At 49.9% G+C, this 18,057-nt stretch overlaps 5 protein-coding genes across 5 annotated transcripts; all 5 read right to left on the reverse strand.

Annotated features, from left to right (window-relative positions):
* Positions 1–284: 284 nt before the first annotated feature.
* TrAtP1_010442 (uncharacterized protein) lies at positions 285–668 on the reverse strand (the record flags this gene model as incomplete). Its single annotated transcript, XM_066114711.1, has 1 exon — positions 285–668. The coding sequence occupies one exon, from the start codon at positions 666–668 to the stop codon at positions 285–287; it is 384 nt and encodes a 127-aa protein (XP_065970808.1).
* Positions 669–829: 161 nt separating this feature from the next.
* TrAtP1_010443 (uncharacterized protein) lies at positions 830–2,085 on the reverse strand (the record flags this gene model as incomplete). The annotated part of the gene is made up of 2 exons (XM_066114712.1): positions 830–1,191; positions 2,037–2,085. The coding sequence occupies 2 exons, from the start codon at positions 2,083–2,085 to the stop codon at positions 830–832; spliced, it is 411 nt and encodes a 136-aa protein (XP_065970809.1).
* A 488-nt stretch (positions 2,086–2,573) lies between these two features.
* On the reverse strand, positions 2,574–5,636 carry TrAtP1_010444 (uncharacterized protein; the record flags this gene model as incomplete). The annotated part of the gene is made up of 2 exons (XM_014089714.2): positions 2,574–4,874; positions 4,946–5,636. 2 exons carry the CDS (start codon positions 5,634–5,636, stop codon positions 2,722–2,724), a joined length of 2,844 nt encoding a protein of 947 aa, XP_013945189.2. The 3' UTR covers positions 2,574–2,721.
* Positions 5,637–6,643: 1,007 nt separating this feature from the next.
* Positions 6,644–8,132, reverse strand: TrAtP1_010445 (uncharacterized protein; the record flags this gene model as incomplete). The annotated part of the gene is made up of 5 exons (XM_066114713.1): positions 6,644–6,735; positions 6,815–7,075; positions 7,131–7,206; positions 7,259–7,784; positions 7,849–8,132. The coding sequence occupies 5 exons, from the start codon at positions 8,130–8,132 to the stop codon at positions 6,644–6,646; spliced, it is 1,239 nt and encodes a 412-aa protein (XP_065970810.1).
* A 4,098-nt stretch (positions 8,133–12,230) lies between these two features.
* On the reverse strand, positions 12,231–12,545 carry TrAtP1_010446 (uncharacterized protein; the record flags this gene model as incomplete). Its single annotated transcript, XM_014089574.2, has 1 exon — positions 12,231–12,545. One exon carries the CDS (start codon positions 12,543–12,545, stop codon positions 12,231–12,233), a length of 315 nt encoding a protein of 104 aa, XP_013945049.2.
* Between the last annotated feature and the right edge of the window lie 5,512 nt (positions 12,546–18,057).

Genomic DNA, 18,057 nt, shown 5'->3' on the forward strand with positions numbered 1-18,057 from the left:
GCCAAGGCATTGTACAAATTAAGCATATGGCGTTTGAAGATTACTTCCTGAAGCGGCTAACAAATTAGAAGCGAATGCGCGAAGCTATCGGGGTACTCCGTGCCAGGGAGGGCAGCAGGAGTTGAGGACTTTTGTCTATTACTGCAGCTGAGCAACTATCAAACCATGTGCTCTATACTCTATGGCGAGAACGAATAATGAAATACAATGATGGAGTTGCCAGATGATTCGTGCTGCACGGGCGGCTCTTGTTCTCGGAATCGGCTGTTGGCGCTCATGACTTGTTAATTATGGCGCCTCCCGAGAGCCGCGACTTCCAGGACCGCTTCCGCAAAGACTTGTGGGCTTTGAAGAGGAATATTCTCGCCACAGCCTTGCACGATATGATGGACTCGCGGGCCCGAAAAGTGCTGCGCAGTTGACGAGCCATTCGTCGCGGGGAAGACAGGAGCCTGGTCCGGGTCCAGCGTCACGGAGGGGACTCTGATGACGGGCAGCAAGTCTAGGTCGCCGGCCAATTCCGCATAGGCTGGGTCGCCGGGCGCATACAATAGGCGGTTCTTGTAAAAGTTAGTCGCGATGTCGACATAGTCTGGGTAGCGAAACGCCGGAACCGCCGCATCCAGTTCCACTGCGGGCTGTTCCTGGACCAGAGCGTCTCGGCCCATGCTCGCGTGTCACTGGCCAGCGCGCTATAAGCTTGCGGTGTGAGCAGGACGTACAAGAACCAGCGCGTGGCAAGAGATGGCGAGGGCGCCGTGGCCCATGCCGTCTGGCGGTTCTGGATGAGGCATGAATTTGCAGCAACCATGCCGGTACAGCGATCCGGTCACAGGGCTGCGGCAACGTTGACGGCAACGGAGCCCCAGTCGAAGCCCGCAAAGATGGCCTTGTCGGTGCTGAGAGCGTCCATCAGGTCGACGATATCCTTGCCCAGGGCGGCCTGTTCCGCGCTGCGGGGGGTGCTTGGCGAGAGAAACGAGGTGGTGCCATGGCCACGCAGATATGGCACTATCAAGCGATAGCCCTTGGCCGAGAGCTTGGGCACAACGTCGACATAGGTGTCGATCGAGTACGGAAACCCGTGGACCAGGATGGCAACTGGTGCGGCTGAGTCTCTTGGCGCCGAGTCATAGTAGGCAATGGATAGTGTCGAGGTATTCACAAATCGTATGGGCGTCAGAGTATGGACTGAGCCGGCGACGTTAGTTGCCGACTCAGAGCCGTTGAAGAACAGGGTAACCTCAGGAGAGCAAGATATAAGATGCCCCGTATAGGATTACTGAGGAGAGACAAGGGGGACAGGATGGCTGCGAAGACAACCCGAAAACTGGATCGAGATCTATCATTCGGCGATTCTCCTCCTCTATATCGCGAAGATCACCGAGCTGGTCTTGGCGTGTTGGATGAGCTGATAGAGAGTTTTGACTAGAGAGGCAACCAATATAGCCTTTATATAACGTTTTCCTCCTCCTTATACAACCAGGGGGATCATTGCTAAATCAGACACAATTACGCACGCAGAGCACTTCGGAGCCCTTGTTAGTCTCTCTGATAACTCTTCTTTACGGGAAACACCATTTCCAAGCCATTAGACAGAACACGAAGCAATTCAGAACTATGCTTCACGACCTATCCTCATACGCAGCAAAGTTGAGCTAACAAGCTTTCAATGATCTTCAACTGACAAGCCAGTGCCCCGCGCCATAGCAGGGTTGCCGGCGCCCTATAAGGAGCTGGCATGGCCGTTTTAGTATTGCGTATTGCCTGCGACCTGATTAGCGGCATTTCACGGCGTGTGAGATTTTAGCGGCGGGCTCGGTGGAGAGAGAACGACAGCCGTCCATGCTCCATCCGGTCGGTTCGATGGGGCCTCGATAGCATGTGGGCGTTGAGCAGCAGTTTCAGAGGCCGTAGGGCTGTGTGTAGCTGCTCCAGTTACGTAGTTTCCTGGCGTCCTTCTCCATTCGGAGATCCCTGTTCAACTCCGAACCCCCTAGGTCAACCTGCCAGCCTTGCAAACCCTGTCAACGAACCTGCGTCCTTCTCCGAGCAATTCCTCCAATCAGACCACAGCCAAGCCATGAGACATCAGCATAGGGCTAAACCAACCGACATAGAACCTTGAATCCTTAATCTCTGGCTGATTACTATTCAGACTTGTATCCGGCGGAACGCCCTATGAGCGGCTAGCTTTGAGTTTGGCAATTCTTACTATAATAGGAACTAACGAGAGAAAAAGAACAAGCGACAAAAAGACCGGGAAATGCCCCGAATGTCATACTTGCGTTGCATGAGGCTCTTATATAACCTCGGGGGTCACGATCCTCCTCCGAATATACACTGTTTACGGTTAGTTTGGCTGAGACTCATGATGATCTCCTGTAACATAAGGTTTAATGATGGACGAGCAATGGCACGAAGCAGGGATCAGGCAAAAAGTCTGACAACTGCTAGGAGCTATTCGCAGCTCAGCGCGCTAGACGGCATTAAGCAGTCTTTGCGTTAGTGTGTAATCAGAAAATAGATGGGTAATCAGAAAATAGATTATCATTGTAGGATATGTCTTTGATGAGCCTAGTACGGAGCATAGACAAGCAAGACTATATACACAATCGCTCTTGTTGACGGAAAAATTCGCGACTTGACGCAGTCAGACATCGTCATATAGTACGATTTGACCAGCCACGTGCTGCCGTCGTCCAGTAAGCTCAAGCCCCCTCAAGAACTTGTAACGTTCAATCTTAGGACTGGTCCCAGCCACGACTGGTAATCAGCAGGATTCGTCTCATCACCGTTCCATTTCAAGGCCCGGAAAAGCGGCCGGTAATCTCCAGAAACTAGCTGGATCGAGGTGTTGTTGTCGCTTGTCAAGGTGGGGGATTCAATGAGACCAGATACAAACAAGTTAAACGTAGTGCCTTGCTTGATGGGACTATTACTGGCGACAGGGTCCATTGTGGATGCAGAGACGATTCCATAGCTGGGTTCGCCAAGATAACCGGATTGAGTAGCTAGAGCCGGCGGCTGATAGTCAATAGTAACGTTGGGGTCGAAGCCATATATCGATGGGACAAAGGATGTGTTTGCCGATACGAGTTCTAAGCGGACGAGCCGAGAGGGCAGTCCAGTAGAGATATCGACCAATGGGAGAGCATCGTCCGGGCTACCGGTAATATTATACGTATCGATATTCGGCTTAGTCGCCTGGCCACCGGGATTGGTTATTTGGAATTTGTATACGGCCGGAGAAGATGGTGAACCTGGCGGTGTTGCATTCACCATAATAGGGCCAACCTCTGCTCGATTAGTAGGCACACCAATGTACGGAATTGAATACGTCTCATTGTCAGAAGACACCTTGACAAAGCCGGCGTACACGGGCATTGAATACGGCCATTTGTCTTCCTGCGGAGTAATCTGAGCCTCGAATGTGGCCGACTGTCCGGCCTCAAGTGTCAGAGACGACTGAGAAAACTCGGCTGAGGCATCAATTTCTAAGGGGTAGATACTTCCATTCCTTGGAATATCCGGACCGCCGGCCAGATAGTTGTAATAGACCCTGGTAAAGGCCGCTGGGATGTGCCCTATCTGGTATGTCTTCTTCCCCTTGGATTGATTTATGATGGTGATCGTCTGTGGAGCCGGCGATGCGGAATCCCGCAGGTCGATCTCAGAAGGGGAAATGACAGTGTCCGCATGGACGGCGGAATACGCGTCGACTAAGCCACCGCCCTGTCGAGCCGTAGAGGCAACAAGCGGCAGGCCAAACTCCTTGAGCGGCTTAGCAGTGGCCATCAGTCGTGCATAGAGCTCTGAAACGCCGAGGTGTGGCTGCTGGGATTTGAGCAGTGCGGCACTTGCGGCGACGAAAGGGGTGGCCATCGAAGTACCCGACAAAAGGGCATAGCCGCCTCCCTCCAGGGGCCAGGTGGAGAGGATGTTGCCTCCAGGAGAGGAAATCTTGGGCGCGAGTGTCATCTCGACGGTGGGACCATAGCTGGAGAAGGCATCCACTGTTGCTCCGAGCTTGTTCGACACGTCCTTGGCCTTGTCGCCGTCAAATGTCAGATAATAAGAGGCCTGGTCGGCGGGTAGGTTGTCGAAAATATCGATGAGCTTTTGCGAGTTTTCATGGTTCAAATACACCATCTGCACGCCATCGAGTGGACTCGCGTTTAGCTGCTCATCGTCTGCAACATAGACCATCATTGTCTTGACGCCGATCGCAGCTGCTTCGCCCCAATTATTGAATAAGGATACACACGATTCAGTCACTGAGACTAACAAGATGGTGTTGTTCCAGTTAATAATGCCTTGATTCGTAGCCGATTGCAAAGAGGCCCATACCGACGCATCGCATCCACTCGAGATGGTAGGATCGGGAGGTACTCCAAGACCTGTCCCCAACGTGTAGATCTGCTGGCGGCCCAGGTTGGTTGCGGGAAATACAGATATATAGTCGAGGGCGTTTTGCTGGTCGTCGTGAGCGGTATATGCCACGGGGAAAACGCCGCTCTCAACCGAAGCCACAGATAGTGCGTCGTGGGACAGGCCAGGAGACTGAGGCCAGTATAGCCCTTCGATACCGACGTTGCCAATGGCAGCCACAACGGCTACGCCACTATTGACCAGCTGGGTGACGACGTCGTTGAATGGATTGTCTAGTTCCCATCCGTTACCTCCTCCAAGGGACATGGACACAACATCTGCGCCATCTTGCACAGCCCTGAGCATCGCCGCAATGATAACATCAGTGGTAGTGCTGCTCCCCTCACTGCACCCAAAAATACGATACGCTGCAATAGTTGCTTCAGGAGCCACACCCACTAATCCAAATCCCTCATTGTCGGCATCCTCCATGCCGACAATACCTAAATAACGTTATTTTTTAGCTTCAAATCTAATTTAGCAGGCAACAGCAACGAGTCAGGCTCATACATACCAGCCGTGTGAGTCCCATGTCCTCCACCATCACATGTGGCCAGGGGATCAGGATCCGGCACAGGGGAGTTGAGGCCGGTATAGTCGTCTCCCACAAAGTCGTCTCCCAGAGCAATCTTGTAACCTGGGCCGAATCCTCCACCCAAGGAAGGATGGTTATAGTCGACGCCGGTATCGATTATGGCAATCTGCACTCCTTTGCCCTTGATGCCTTGTTTGTGGAGCTTGTCTACGCCGGCCATTGCCAGTGGCTCATTGACCCTCCCGCTGCCTCTGTAATTGGGCAGGCTGTCCTGTCCATCTTTCGACACTGGCGAGCCCGTCAGCTGTTGATAGGGGACAGGGCGAGGCACGACGGTGACGCTCCAAGCATTCTTCACGCCAGCCGTCTTCTTTAGAGTGGCGAGATCAACGTCTTGGTCAAAGGCAACCGAGACGCCAAAGAAATGCTCGGTGCTGTTATACTGCTGACGAACATGATATCCGGCTTTGCTGCCCGGAGCTGTCTTTGCAAACTTTTCTTTGGGCTGCAGGCCAGGATGAAAGTCCATCTGCAGCTCAATGAGGAATGTGTTGGGGACTACAGTGGTATTTGCAGCAAACTGGCTCTGAGCTGCAGCTGCAGCTGTATTAGACGATGCTGACGCTCCGCCGGCGAGGGCCAGGAGGCCCAGTGTAGAGCTAAACTTCATGGCTTCGACTCTAAATGAAACACCGATGGGCAAGAGTTGGGCTTTGACTATTACGAGAGGACACATGCAAAGATTTATATCTTTCTTAACGAGTGCAAATCGATATAATTATTCCCCGATTCAGACTGTCTGGTGCCTCTATCCAGAACCGTTTGATGTAATCTTCAGGTTCTCCCGAAGTCGGCAATTCCCATAAAGTGCAAAGTCGCAAAATCACATTCCCTATTCGATCGTTGATGCATACCTACTAATACACATGGACTTTGGCTACAACTCCGTACCCGTGCGCGCGAACCACTCAATCGACCGCGGAGGCAAGATTCCAAACTCCAGATTCTTGTTGATTAATGATAATGGCTGCGCTGATTAAACTGAATGGATCTTGTAGTCAGTATAGAACTTCTGCTTTTGGATCGAGCAATCAGGCAACTTTTCGTGCAGATACTTCTTTTGGCTTCCCATTTAACTCTAAAAAGTAGGTGAATAAGCTGCACAAAAGACCTGTTACTGCCGATCCCTGTTTGGCAAGTAATTGCCGAAGCAAAGCAGCGATTGATGAATAATATTTCGGGGGCCAATATGCCGACGGGTGCCTCGTATAAAGATGCACAATCTTTTGGCCTATTTAATTAATCAGCTAATATGCCACTTTCATGATAATTCATTTCATATAATTAGGACTATAGTGAACGGTGAGGAAACTGTTGATTACTGGATCTACTGCTACTACTTCTGTTACTCTATTGCATCTACTGGTTCTTCCAATTTTATTATCTCTGCTACTCCTACTGGTTCTAATAAATACTACTTCTAGTGGCTCTACCGCATCCACTGCTTGTATTGCTGTTTGTAGATGCGGGTGCTCGGATGCAGTGCGGGCTTACAAGCAACGTCCTAATTCACCGAATGCAACCATATATGCTGAAGCTTCAACTAATCAAGAGAGAAAAGAGCATTTGTAACTAATATATTTGCCAAAATGCCCAGCACTTGGAGCGATCTATATCTTACGATTTAAAGTAATTTCCAATCATTCTAATGTCGTCAGCCAATGCAGGCGGGTTATCCAGCGCGGGAAAATGTCCGCCAAACTCAACCGCTAGTCAGACAAAGATATCAGCAATATGTTCCCAAACAACTCATAATCTCATTCATCTTCCTAGTGGTGTCAGACTCACAATTATAATAGACCAAGTTGCCGACTATCGCCACCAGCTTCTCTGGGTAGAATAGCATATTCCACTGGAAGTTGCTATACAAAAGAGGCTGGTTGCTTCGGGCTCTTCGGTAGGTGTACGAGAAACCCTTGCCAGTTGGGTTCTGGGCATAGATGAAGGCGGCAGAGTCGAAAGTCTGGGTGAGATAGTACATGGATACGTGCCTGAGAATCTCATTGTTGGTGACGAAGGAAGGGCCAGTTCCTCGTCGCGGGTCAGACCCTATGTATTGTCAGTACAGAGTTGTGATATTATGCATGCGTGTGTCTAAACTCACAGATGATGAATTTCTCGGCGATCCAAGATAGTTGTCCAACTGGGTTATCATATAAAGCGAGGCCCACGGTATTCACCTAAGCGTATTAGCAAACCATCCACTCGTGGAGGACACGGGATAGAGCGTACAGTTGTGGACTGTTCCATGTAGTAGCCAATGCCCGAATTATCAAAGTCCATAGCCCTCTGCTCCTGAATCGCCTCAGCCGCAGTGAGCGTGATTCCTTGTGCCTCCAGCTCCTCAGGAGTCAAAGGGAAGAAGGGCAAAAAGTTGAAATGCGCCGCCTTGACAGTAGTATTGAACTGATCATAAATGTCAAACCCCACGACACTGCCCCAATCCGTCCCATGCACCGCATAGCTCTTGTATCCGAGAATTTGCGTCATGAGCGTGTTGAAGAGGGTGGCCGTGTCCGACGTTGACCAGCCGTTGGGAGCGGGAGACGAGAATCCAAAGCCGGGCAGAGATGGGATGACGATATCGAATGCTTGGCTGGAGTTGCTCAACATGAGCTGGTCGAGGAGGTGAAGCATTTCGAGGAACGAGCCAGGCCAGCCGTGCAGCAAGATGAGGGGAATGGCATTTGGGTGCTTAGATTTCTCATGGATAAAGTGAACGGTCTGATCTCCAATCTGTGTTGTGAAATGGTTATATCTGCATCAAGTTAGTTTGATTGCTTGCTCATTCTTTCATGGACTTGGGCTGTTTATGCTCATACGTGTTCATCTGTTCTTCTTCCCGAGTCCAATTGAAGCTCTTTATCCATTCTTTGTGTAAGCTCTTTAGCGTATCGAGCGGCATTCCGGTTGTCAAGCTCATGTTGGAACTAGCATGAGCAGCAGCGAGCTCAGCGGCAGGCAGAGTTGTCCTCCCAATCAGATCAAGCATGTGCGGCACCCGCGAAGAAAGGTTCACGGTGAAAGGCTTCACAGCGGGAATAGTCGCCGCGCTTGTTTCTGATAGCAGCCCGAAGTAGGCGCTTAGAAGAAGAAGTGATCTCATGCTGGATACTTGTTAGTGACAGAGATGGCGAGTGGTGCTTTGGCGCGTGCCTGGCAAGAATGGCTGGATTTGTATCTCGTGCTTTTGAAGCATCTTATTGAACCGATATCTTGTGATCTTATATACCTCTTTGTCATTCAATTCAACATCACGATTGAACGAAGCTTTATTCTTACTATCGGACCGCCTTGTTTCGCGGAGAGGGATTGTCCAATTTGGGAAATATGGTTGTTGCCTTTTCTGCGCGCTTCATGATAGTTGGACCCCACGTCAACTATCGTGAAGTAACATTGCTAAAATAATTCTGGGTACTCTATGCATCATCAGAGAATGAACGCGTCTAATAGAAATGTAAATGCAAGTTAATAAGCCATCGAAAGGCTTCACCGATCAACACCGTGGACCGCTTGGCCTTTCAGCTGGGCGAGATGGGGCATGCAAGGCTACTTTTTGTTTCAGTTTTCTCATTCTTCCTATTGCGGAATAAACTTGAAGAGATCTTAGGAATCCACATCTAAAAAATGTCCGAGGTCATGTGTCGAAAAAGCTTGATGTTCGTTTCTTATCCATTTTTGTCGTACACTAGATGGAGCTGGGTATGAAGCCATCACAAGTTGGCCAAAATATCCATGACAGCCCGCGTCAAGACATTTAGGCCGTCAGAGAGATATCAACACTTGGACTACTGGCACCCTTTCCCCCTTGATGATGACAGTTAGCTCTAGTAGAGATTTGACCCAAAAAGGAAAAATGAAACGCTTACCAATGCTTTCCAAGCACAAGGTTGTATTTAGCAACTGCCTACCTGTACATTGTGTACCAGGAGTCGTGAACCATATGGTGGAGTCCTGGAGAACACACAGCGGGTAGAATCACGACGGATTGCAAGAGAAACCTTTGCTTATCACAATATAAGTGCCTCTACGTCTTCATCTTTCTGCATATTTCCCAGCTTCTCTTCAATCCTCTCCCTACCAATGCCTCTTGCGGCCTTGCCTGTCTCGCTTATGACATTTTGATAGACACTTGCTAGCCCTAGGCGCAACCGCCGGTCCAAGCCGGATCGTCTCGGCATAAATGCATCTGCTATTGCCGCGCATTAGTGCATCTAGGATTAGGACGCTCGTATTCGAGATGCAAGTTGGCCGGTTCATGAAGATGTCCGGGCGAGGACCTGATGCGCGGCTGGGTTGGCATTGGATGATATGTAGGGTAAACGAAAAGTAATGTATACATCAATTTCTATTCTGTGGAATCTTTTATGGGGTTACATGGCATGCAGAAGCTCTCTTACAGTCGCCATCTGCTGCAGAGAGGTGCACATGCATGAAAGCGAAAGTCAAGGAAACGGAATATGAACCCAAGCAAGGCTAAAATACTGCATTATATTCCTCGCGAGACATTTTCTTTACTGATAATGACAATTCAATAGTTATTTTCGTCTTCTCGAAGCGTATGCAGTCACCGGTGCCATATATATGTGTAAAACATATGCTTCGTTCTCAGAGACGATATATTTTTCGAATCTTATCTCGACGCAAACAGATTTGAAGCTGATTTGCAATTCTAAATCCACAAAGAGTGTCATCTCGTAATCTCCTGCTGGATTCGCCAGTTTGGGGTAGTCGTCTCTCACCTACATGTAAGCGACCTACACCGTTTCCAGCTGAAAACGGCAGACACAACCCGTGCGCTTTAATACGGCAGCTTCACACCATAAAACGTCCTACCAGATACGTATAGGTGTAGGCATCCGCCAAACATCAATTGACCAATCAAAAAGTCCATGTTGACCGATATTCACCACTTCTCAACGCCCGCAAACAACATGCTCCTTCACCGCCATCAGACCGCAACTACGAATAGCGATTCAAGCATTCAAGCCCTTGATCTGTCTGCCAACACAGCAACGCATGAAAAAGGCAGACAAAAGAAGAAATAGAACGGAAATAGAACGGCAGAGACGTAAGCCCCATGGCTGCTCTTCTTGGGCTGCAACGCATCCTCTTACAGGGCGTAAGCTCATGGAAGCCCGCATGGAACAACGCAGAAGAAGCTAAAGCAATGCTCCGAACCTGCTTCTGGAACAATTTCCGTGCAGGGGACCTTGCTGTTGGCAGTGCATGAATGCGTACATGCACTCATGCGTTCAAAACGGTCTGCCTACATCATATGCCCTAGGCCCTCCAAGCAACGCTACTCCGTATCCCCAGCATCGTGTAGCAATCGAGGACTACAACGGTAAAAAGAGGGTCCCAGGCATGGTATATGGGGTTGCGACACGTGTTGGCCCACGGCAGATGCGCCCAAGTGCCGAATAACTCGGGGCCGCCGTTAGGAGGAGCCAACAGCAGCAACAATAGCAGCCATAATGAAGCCGGGGGCTATTATTAGAAGCACTCAATACGAAGGCTGGAATAGACATGACAATGGAATGGCACAAGCAAAGCAAACAGCTATTCTCTCTCTTTAGGCCTCTCCAGGAGAAACACTTACCCAGAAGCAACTGACTCTCGTAAACCGCAAAAAGCCACATCCCCTATTCAATCACTCCCATTTTGCCCACGTACTGTACACCCACTCACACCTTTAAAAATTTTCTCCCTCTCTTCATTCTTTACCCACAACCTTAACGTTCAATCACAGGGGACTCTCTATTCAAAAGCAATACCAAAACCCCCAAAGAAGAAAAAAAGCCACAAAAAAAGTTTTTCTCTCTTCGGTCCCCCTTTTCGCGTGCGAAGCGTCTCTCTTCCCCACACACACTTACAGCTTCAGTTTAGTTTAAAAGAGTCAGCTAGCTGAGGATCCGGCCTCTTGGATCGCCGAAACCATTTACCGACGACTCATTCTTTTTTTTTAAATCATTTGCCTCCCGGTATCGCGGTGCGCGTTTTTGCAAAAAGAGGGTGTGGTGGGAATAGGCAGCTGAATAAAAAATAAAAGGAGACATGAAGGAACGTAGATGCAACACGAGCTGAAAGCTGAATGATGCATGTATCAAGGTGTGCGCGTTCAGCTTTTCATCGTACGTAGATTCTATGTCGCCGTCTCGCGTGTTAGTTATTCCATCGTAACATCTCAAACCAAGAGGAACAACAGAAATCCCCAACGGTCGCATTAACCCTCCTTTTTTCGGACCAACTCTCCAACAAAACCGGATCCGCGCGGTCCCTTGTTCCTCAAAAAAGGTATTAAGAAAAGGACATCGGATAACGCAACTAGAGGCGGCGCGTGGCGTAACAAGTTTGTGGGCGGCCGCCGCACGGCACGCGAATCACGCAAGATTGCTCCATAGAGGTAGACCCCTTACTCGTGCCGGGTTTGTTTCCCGCTTTCCACATGTCATGCACATGCCACGATCGATGACTCAAAAGTGTATTCAAATTTGTTGTGTATTGTTATGGTATTCCTGCCATTCAGTTTGTGTATGTAAGAGACTCTGCTAAGATGATCCCTTCTGTCAACATCCAATCCAACCCTTATTCGACTTTGTCCCAAGCATCAATAACTCATAACCAGCTCATTGCATTATACCCCTCGTAAAAAAAAAGTAAGACGCAATGTTCTACATGCAATCCCGCAGTAAAAAAAACCAAAACAAAAAAAGCAAAATCCCCTTGGGTATAAAAAGAGATCCATTTGGACCGCACCAAGTCAGCCAAAAGAAATTGCCCAACCATGCAAGAAATGCCGGGGCGCCAAAGAGAGAGAGAGAGATGAGAGAAAGCCCAGAGTCAAGCCCGCGCTATTCCCGATGCAACCAGTGACTGATCCGATGATGATGAAAAATGATAAACGCCGTGTGTAACCCGATGATGGTAAATGATTTCTTTTCTCTTTCCCGCATTCTAAAGTGGTGATGCGCTGTAGCCAGAGTATGAATATTGAAGCACGTCGGACGAGTCGTGATAAGAGATGGAGAGGCGTTGCATAAAAGATGCCGAGTAGATATATGTATGTGGCGTAAGTGAGAGAGTAGGCTGCAAGGTTATGGATTGCAGCCGAAGAAGTCGTAAAAGCGCAGGATGAAGTCGTCATCAAGAGCGCACATCATGCCCGCGTGGTAGCAAATGGGACTGTGTCGGTTGATGCCATTCACTTTCGGTGAGACTTCTTCAGCGTCTTCTTGTCGTGGTGGTGTCGCCTCGTTCGCTCTCGTCCTCGGTGCTCCTCCTCCTCCTCGGGGCTCTGGTTACCATCATCACTGCCGCTACTGCTGCCGCTGCTGAGGCGCGAGCGGTCCTCCTCGTACCAGGTGCTCAGGGACTTGCCGCCAAACATGAGATCCTCATCCTCGATGATTATGGGCTGGATCCATGTCTGAGCGTTGAGGTCGATCTCGTGGGCGGAGGGGTCCATGGCTTGTAGGTTGGGGATGATGTAGTATGAATCTGATGACATTGGTGACATGTTGAAGCGTGAAGCGGCCAGCGCAGTGTTTGTGTTTAGAATAGTTGTTTTGGTTGGGTTGTTAATATCCTTGTGTGCTGTTCAAGGATTACAATGTTCGGATCGTGAAGCGATGATCAAGTATTGATGCCTCAGTAGTAATAATAGATGAGGTTTAGGTATTATACGATGTGGCGATTAAGCACGTGTTGTTTGTATTGCGGATCCTGATCCGATGTATTCGTATTCAAGTGGTGGTGAAATAAAAATATTCAAGGTTGTGGCGTCGATGGAAAGTGTGTTTGTTGATATGGAGAAGAAAGGTCCAAGATATCAGGCTCCATCCGGGGGAGTAGGGAGCAATATATTCCAAGTCTGAGATGGCCGAGCAGCGGCCCCAGTCGCTACGAGTCAGAGTCGGGATAAAAAAAACTAGCAACAAGCGTTGCGTCCCACCGAAGAGCCTCGCCTCCCTCCCTTGTCTAGTCTTAGTCTCGGGTCCCATAAGCGCAACTTGCGGAGGGAGGGGGCGTGTCTCAATAGTGTGAAAAGGGCAAAAGCAGGACTGGGGGGGGTTGGATTCTGGCCGGGACCAGCCGGATAGGGGTTAAAACAGGAATTGGCGATGATGTCTCGAACATGTCAGGATGACCCACGAAAGCGCCGGGCCTCTGCACTGATAGGCAGGTCTCTTTGACTTGAGCCTACGCCGTGAGCATTGGCAAATGATGAGATTACTGTGACAGTATGAGCACGACACAAAGTGGCGGTGCTGGGCTTTGGTTTCTGGCACCGGCTTGGAGGGGGTGCGCCCAGCTCTCCGAGAATTCGGACACGCGGGCTGCTCAACGAGGCAGCTGAAGGTAGCACATTTGACGGCATCTTGACAGCACTGACAGCAGCAAGATTCAACTCCAGGTCACCAGAAGCCCCCCAAAGCACAGAAAAGGGGGTAGCCAACGGGGAAAAGGGGGGGTGTGAAGCCAACAACCTCAAAGACGGAAGCTTGGGCTCTTTTGTCGTCTCTCCGCCTTTTACGGAGTCCTGTTCCTTTCAATTCATAAAGAGAAACGGTTCAATGCTTTGTTTTTTTATTTCCCTCTCCCAACGTCTGCTCTTGCAGCCCGACCAACCCGTCTCTGGGCTCCGTTTAATCTATTTGGGTAGCATCGAGCTGCCTGCTGCTTTGCCACGCGGCACGCCGACGCGCGGTTTTGCAGGGCACACGATGCGCTGGTTCTGTCTGCTGTCTCAGCCCGCAGGGATTAGATTTCATTCCCGTCTTCGTCGGCATGGCTAATTCAGCTTGTGAGCCTCGCTGCGGGAGACACGTATCCAGACAGATACGAGTCGTATTGCCGTATAGCACTGTATGAGATTGAGGCGTGTTGGTATACTTGTACAGTAAATTACGGAGTCGCTATTAGAGCCCTGCATTGCCCCAGACAATTCAAGGGGGACACGGCCCTGCACCGCCAGTTCATCGGACAGGTTCAATTTCCTTCATGTCGCCATCGGCAGGGGTTTCGTAAAACGGCGGTATAGGCTTTGATTCGCCTCTTGTTCTTGATTTGATCTCGCCAAAGAGCGGTATCCCGTCGCAAAAGACGCAACGATTGACAGCGATGGAGCCAGATCCTACGGCTGCTCCGTGTACAGTATTGGTTGGGGGTGGCTCAAATCCCTCAGCTCGCTCGGTCTGAGCCACACAGTCGCCCAGCACACTGTAAGATGCTTCTCTCCATGCTTTTAACCCACAAATCACAACGGAATAAACCGAACGGGCAAATCGAAACGGTCTGTCACCAGCCCAATCGGCCTCGACATATGCCATTCGACCCCATCACGCCGAAGAGGCACAAGGACGCGACCACCCTCCTTCATGGCGCGTCTAAAGCTACTCCAAGCAGTTTAAGGGCCTCTTAACTGTTCCTCCTGCCCTACGGCCTACGGAATGGAGCCTGTACCCGAGCGTTTCAAGCCTCCCCGGCAAAGAGGATAACGGTTCCCCAAAGAGGCCTGCCGTTTCCGCTAATGCCGCACATACTGTGGGTGAGGCAACAAGCTTGATGCAAAGCAAAGCGTCTCCGCTAGGCCGGAGGGTTTTGACTTCTCCGGGGCATCTGGCGGGTCGCCCTCGGTGCACTTACACTCATATATCCGGTATGCGACTCCCTTATTTCCCTTCTTTGCTCCGGCCGGTTTTCACCAATTTTGCCATCCAATGCGAGGTACAAGAGATGAAAGGAAAACGGGAAAAAGGGCCGGCAAGGAAAGCTGCGGCGTATTACCAAGTCCTAGACTAGACGGACTATTTGTTTGCCCTGCCAATCAAGTGCGACCACCAGTCAAGCAGAAGTGCCAACAACGCACGAATACCAATCAACACAAGAGGTGCATGCAAGTAAAATTAAAGCACAAAAATAAAAATACAAGAAATCTTTTCTTAACCAGACGCCCGGATCGACATGCGGTCCAGACGTCAGAAGAGCGGTCGGTCTCCAAAGTTGCATTACCGTCGCTGTCAAAAATGTGACTTGTCTCTACCGGCACAACCGACTCTCTTTTCTTTCCTTCTCTTTGCCGGAACACAAGAATAACCGCCGGTCACATGTATCGCACAAATATGCTTGTTTCTTTTTTTTTCTGGTTCCGAATGCGTAGTTTATCGGAATCTTCCTTGATCTCGCTGGGATTCGGCGGTTGATTCCGAGCCATGACCGAGTAATGCAGCATGTGTGTTAGTCGTCTGCTTGTGACTGCAAATCTCGGCACCCAAAACAAAGAAACGGAGGATGCATGTAGCCCCGTTGGGCGTGCCCTTCTTTCATCTGATGCCGCTTTGATAGGCTGTGAAATAAGTAATCCCTTTGTTTAATACGGTGGAATGTTTGCCGCATCGGGCAATTTCAAGCGCCCAAGGCAGAATGAGACGAGGCCAACAACTCATCCATCCAGCCAATCACCCGCGGCACAACTCGTGATGCCTGCACTGCCCGTTGATTGCCAGCCGACAACCTGCATCAGATCCCAATTTTCTCTCATTGCTTCGTATGAGAACTTGCCACAATGCACAATGAAAGCCACCTCATCTCCGCCTGAATCCCATCACAGACCCCAGCCAAACCTCATCAAAAGACATACAAATAAAGTATTCACTCATATCACAGTGTCTGTATTCAACCGCCGCATCAACTCACACACCACCTCTTCGGAGCCCAGTCTCCAACAACTCCAGCTAGCCCAAGAGCAGCAACTCTTGTAGACCGTCACAGCAATTCGGCCCCGAGAGCCCTACCAGCCTACCTTATCCGCCCGCATGCATGCACGGCCGATCGGCTCGCATCAGGCAGAGACAATTTCCAGGGTTCAAGTCCTGCCCCAACAAGTCGATATGCGGCCCGAAGCACCCCGCGAATCGACCAATATGAGTGGATGCCGCATACCTGTAAATTTTACCATGTAGGCGCAAGACTGGATGCATCATCCATATCTCCAGGCATACAGCATACAGTAGCTGCAGGTAAACCGCCTAGTATTAGGCAGCACAAGTCAAACAAGACTCATACAACAGACTCACTAGGCGAAAAAGACTCTCACGCACAGCCCATATGCACGGCCAAAGGCTTTTGCCTAAACGACAGGGCCAGCTGTATCGATCTGATTGAAAGATGCGTGCATATGGCCGGTGAATCACTCGCATCATCTGCCTAAGCCCCCTTGAGGCCCATCCTATCGAATCTCTGGGAATGGAGATGTAGGGGGGGCGTGTATATAGGCGGGAATCGGGTTGATGGGATGCATCACATAAAAAAAAAAAAACGCACAGCGAATAGTAACTGCTATGATGGTAATGCTAATAGTCCGTCAAAAATGCAACGAGTCCATTGCCAAGTCATACGCTCTCGCGCTGCACTCCATCTCTTCTTCTTACACATGCTTCTGATTCTAATTCTCCTTCTGACTCATACATATTGTGTGCGACTCACACCTTCAAAAAAAAAAGAATGCTTCGAAATATCCCGCCCAACATGTGGCTTACTGCCGCACACACACCTTCTTGGTCGATCTTCTTCTTCGGGGCCCCGTGGCCGTTGCTCATGTTGCACATGTCAGCGTCCAATTACTTGCCAGGCAATCCAGTACCGATGCCGATCGCCGACCACAAGAGCAGCAAAGAATGGCGCAGGGCGCAAATCCCGGCATCTGGGACGAAGACAAGATGAACTGCGGATTGGTTGATGGGATTATAATTGATAGCGACACCGCCAATCTGAGATGGATGGATGCACAACCAACATCATCAACAAACGTCAGGTGTCGACAACAGTAACGGATTGCCTCTTTCGGCCTACCGTTTCTACCCCGGATTTTGCTGCATCGCCATCAACACTGTACAGTCCTCTTGGACAATTTAATCAGTATGGAGTAGACTACAGTCACTCGGCGATTCGTGAGCCGTCCGGAATCCACCCAATAATTCGCCGTTGGCTGGATTGTCCGGATCCTCTCTCGGCGCAATAGCTCGTTCCATTTTGCCATTCTCCTCCTCTTTTCGCGGCGGTTGGCCACTTAGCCGCCCACTTGGAGTGCCTCCAGCCGAGTCGTATCCAGCCGTTGGCAAGAACAATCTTATCGTCTGCCTTTTCATTACTCGCGCAAGCTTTTAAGCTATTGCTATTACTCGCACTATCCGTCTATTACTCGTATTACTATCAATCGTACCAGCATCGCCCCTGCTGCCTTGGCATATCCTCCCAACGTCTCCATAGATGGCGGGGTTGAGCCCGCTTCAACCCCGCATATGCTCCGTCGAGACCACTTACACTGACAACGAAGATATTTGCTGCTAGCAAAAAAACCTGATATTCGCCCTTGGCAGGATCCGTTGCTTCTTCATTCAGAAGGTAAGCAAGCACAAGCGAGTGGCAGTGGCGAGAGACGAGTAAGCCAAAGATGGAGATGAAGGAACCGCTCGGGGCGTGTTATACAAGCCTCCATGCCCATGTCCATGTCCATGTCTATCAATGCTGTGCCCTGCTATCAACCAGGGCGTCTCATCTCGGCCTGTGGCCTGCCGAGGAGACACAACTTGGCAACGTTACAAAAATACACAATTAACCGTATCTAAAATGCCCTTGCGCTAATGCTTTGCATCGACTTTGCCTATACCGTCACCTTGAAACGTTTCTTCACCGTTAGCACAAGCACGGGAGATCATGTGCCAGGATTTTGTGCACGCGCCCTTGAAACTCGCCCTACTTTTGCCAAAGCCGACATTTTCCATCTCAAACACAGCAAATAGAATGCCAATGCAGAAATCGGAACATTTGCAGCAACATCTCAGATCTCAAATGAGGGAGAGGGCTTTTCTTGGCAGTCACAAGGCCAGATAAGGCGACTTACATGCTAATGTTTTAGTTTCCGAGATTTCACGATGAGGCGTACGTGGGAGGTCCAAGATACGCATATTCGCACGGTATTGCTGGGGCTATGCTAAGGCGATTCCATCCCGGTTTAAAACGGCCAGCTA

Source organism: Trichoderma atroviride, chromosome 5, assembly GCF_020647795.1.
Source record: "Trichoderma atroviride chromosome 5, complete sequence".
NCBI lineage: Eukaryota > Fungi > Ascomycota > Sordariomycetes > Hypocreales > Hypocreaceae > Trichoderma > Trichoderma atroviride.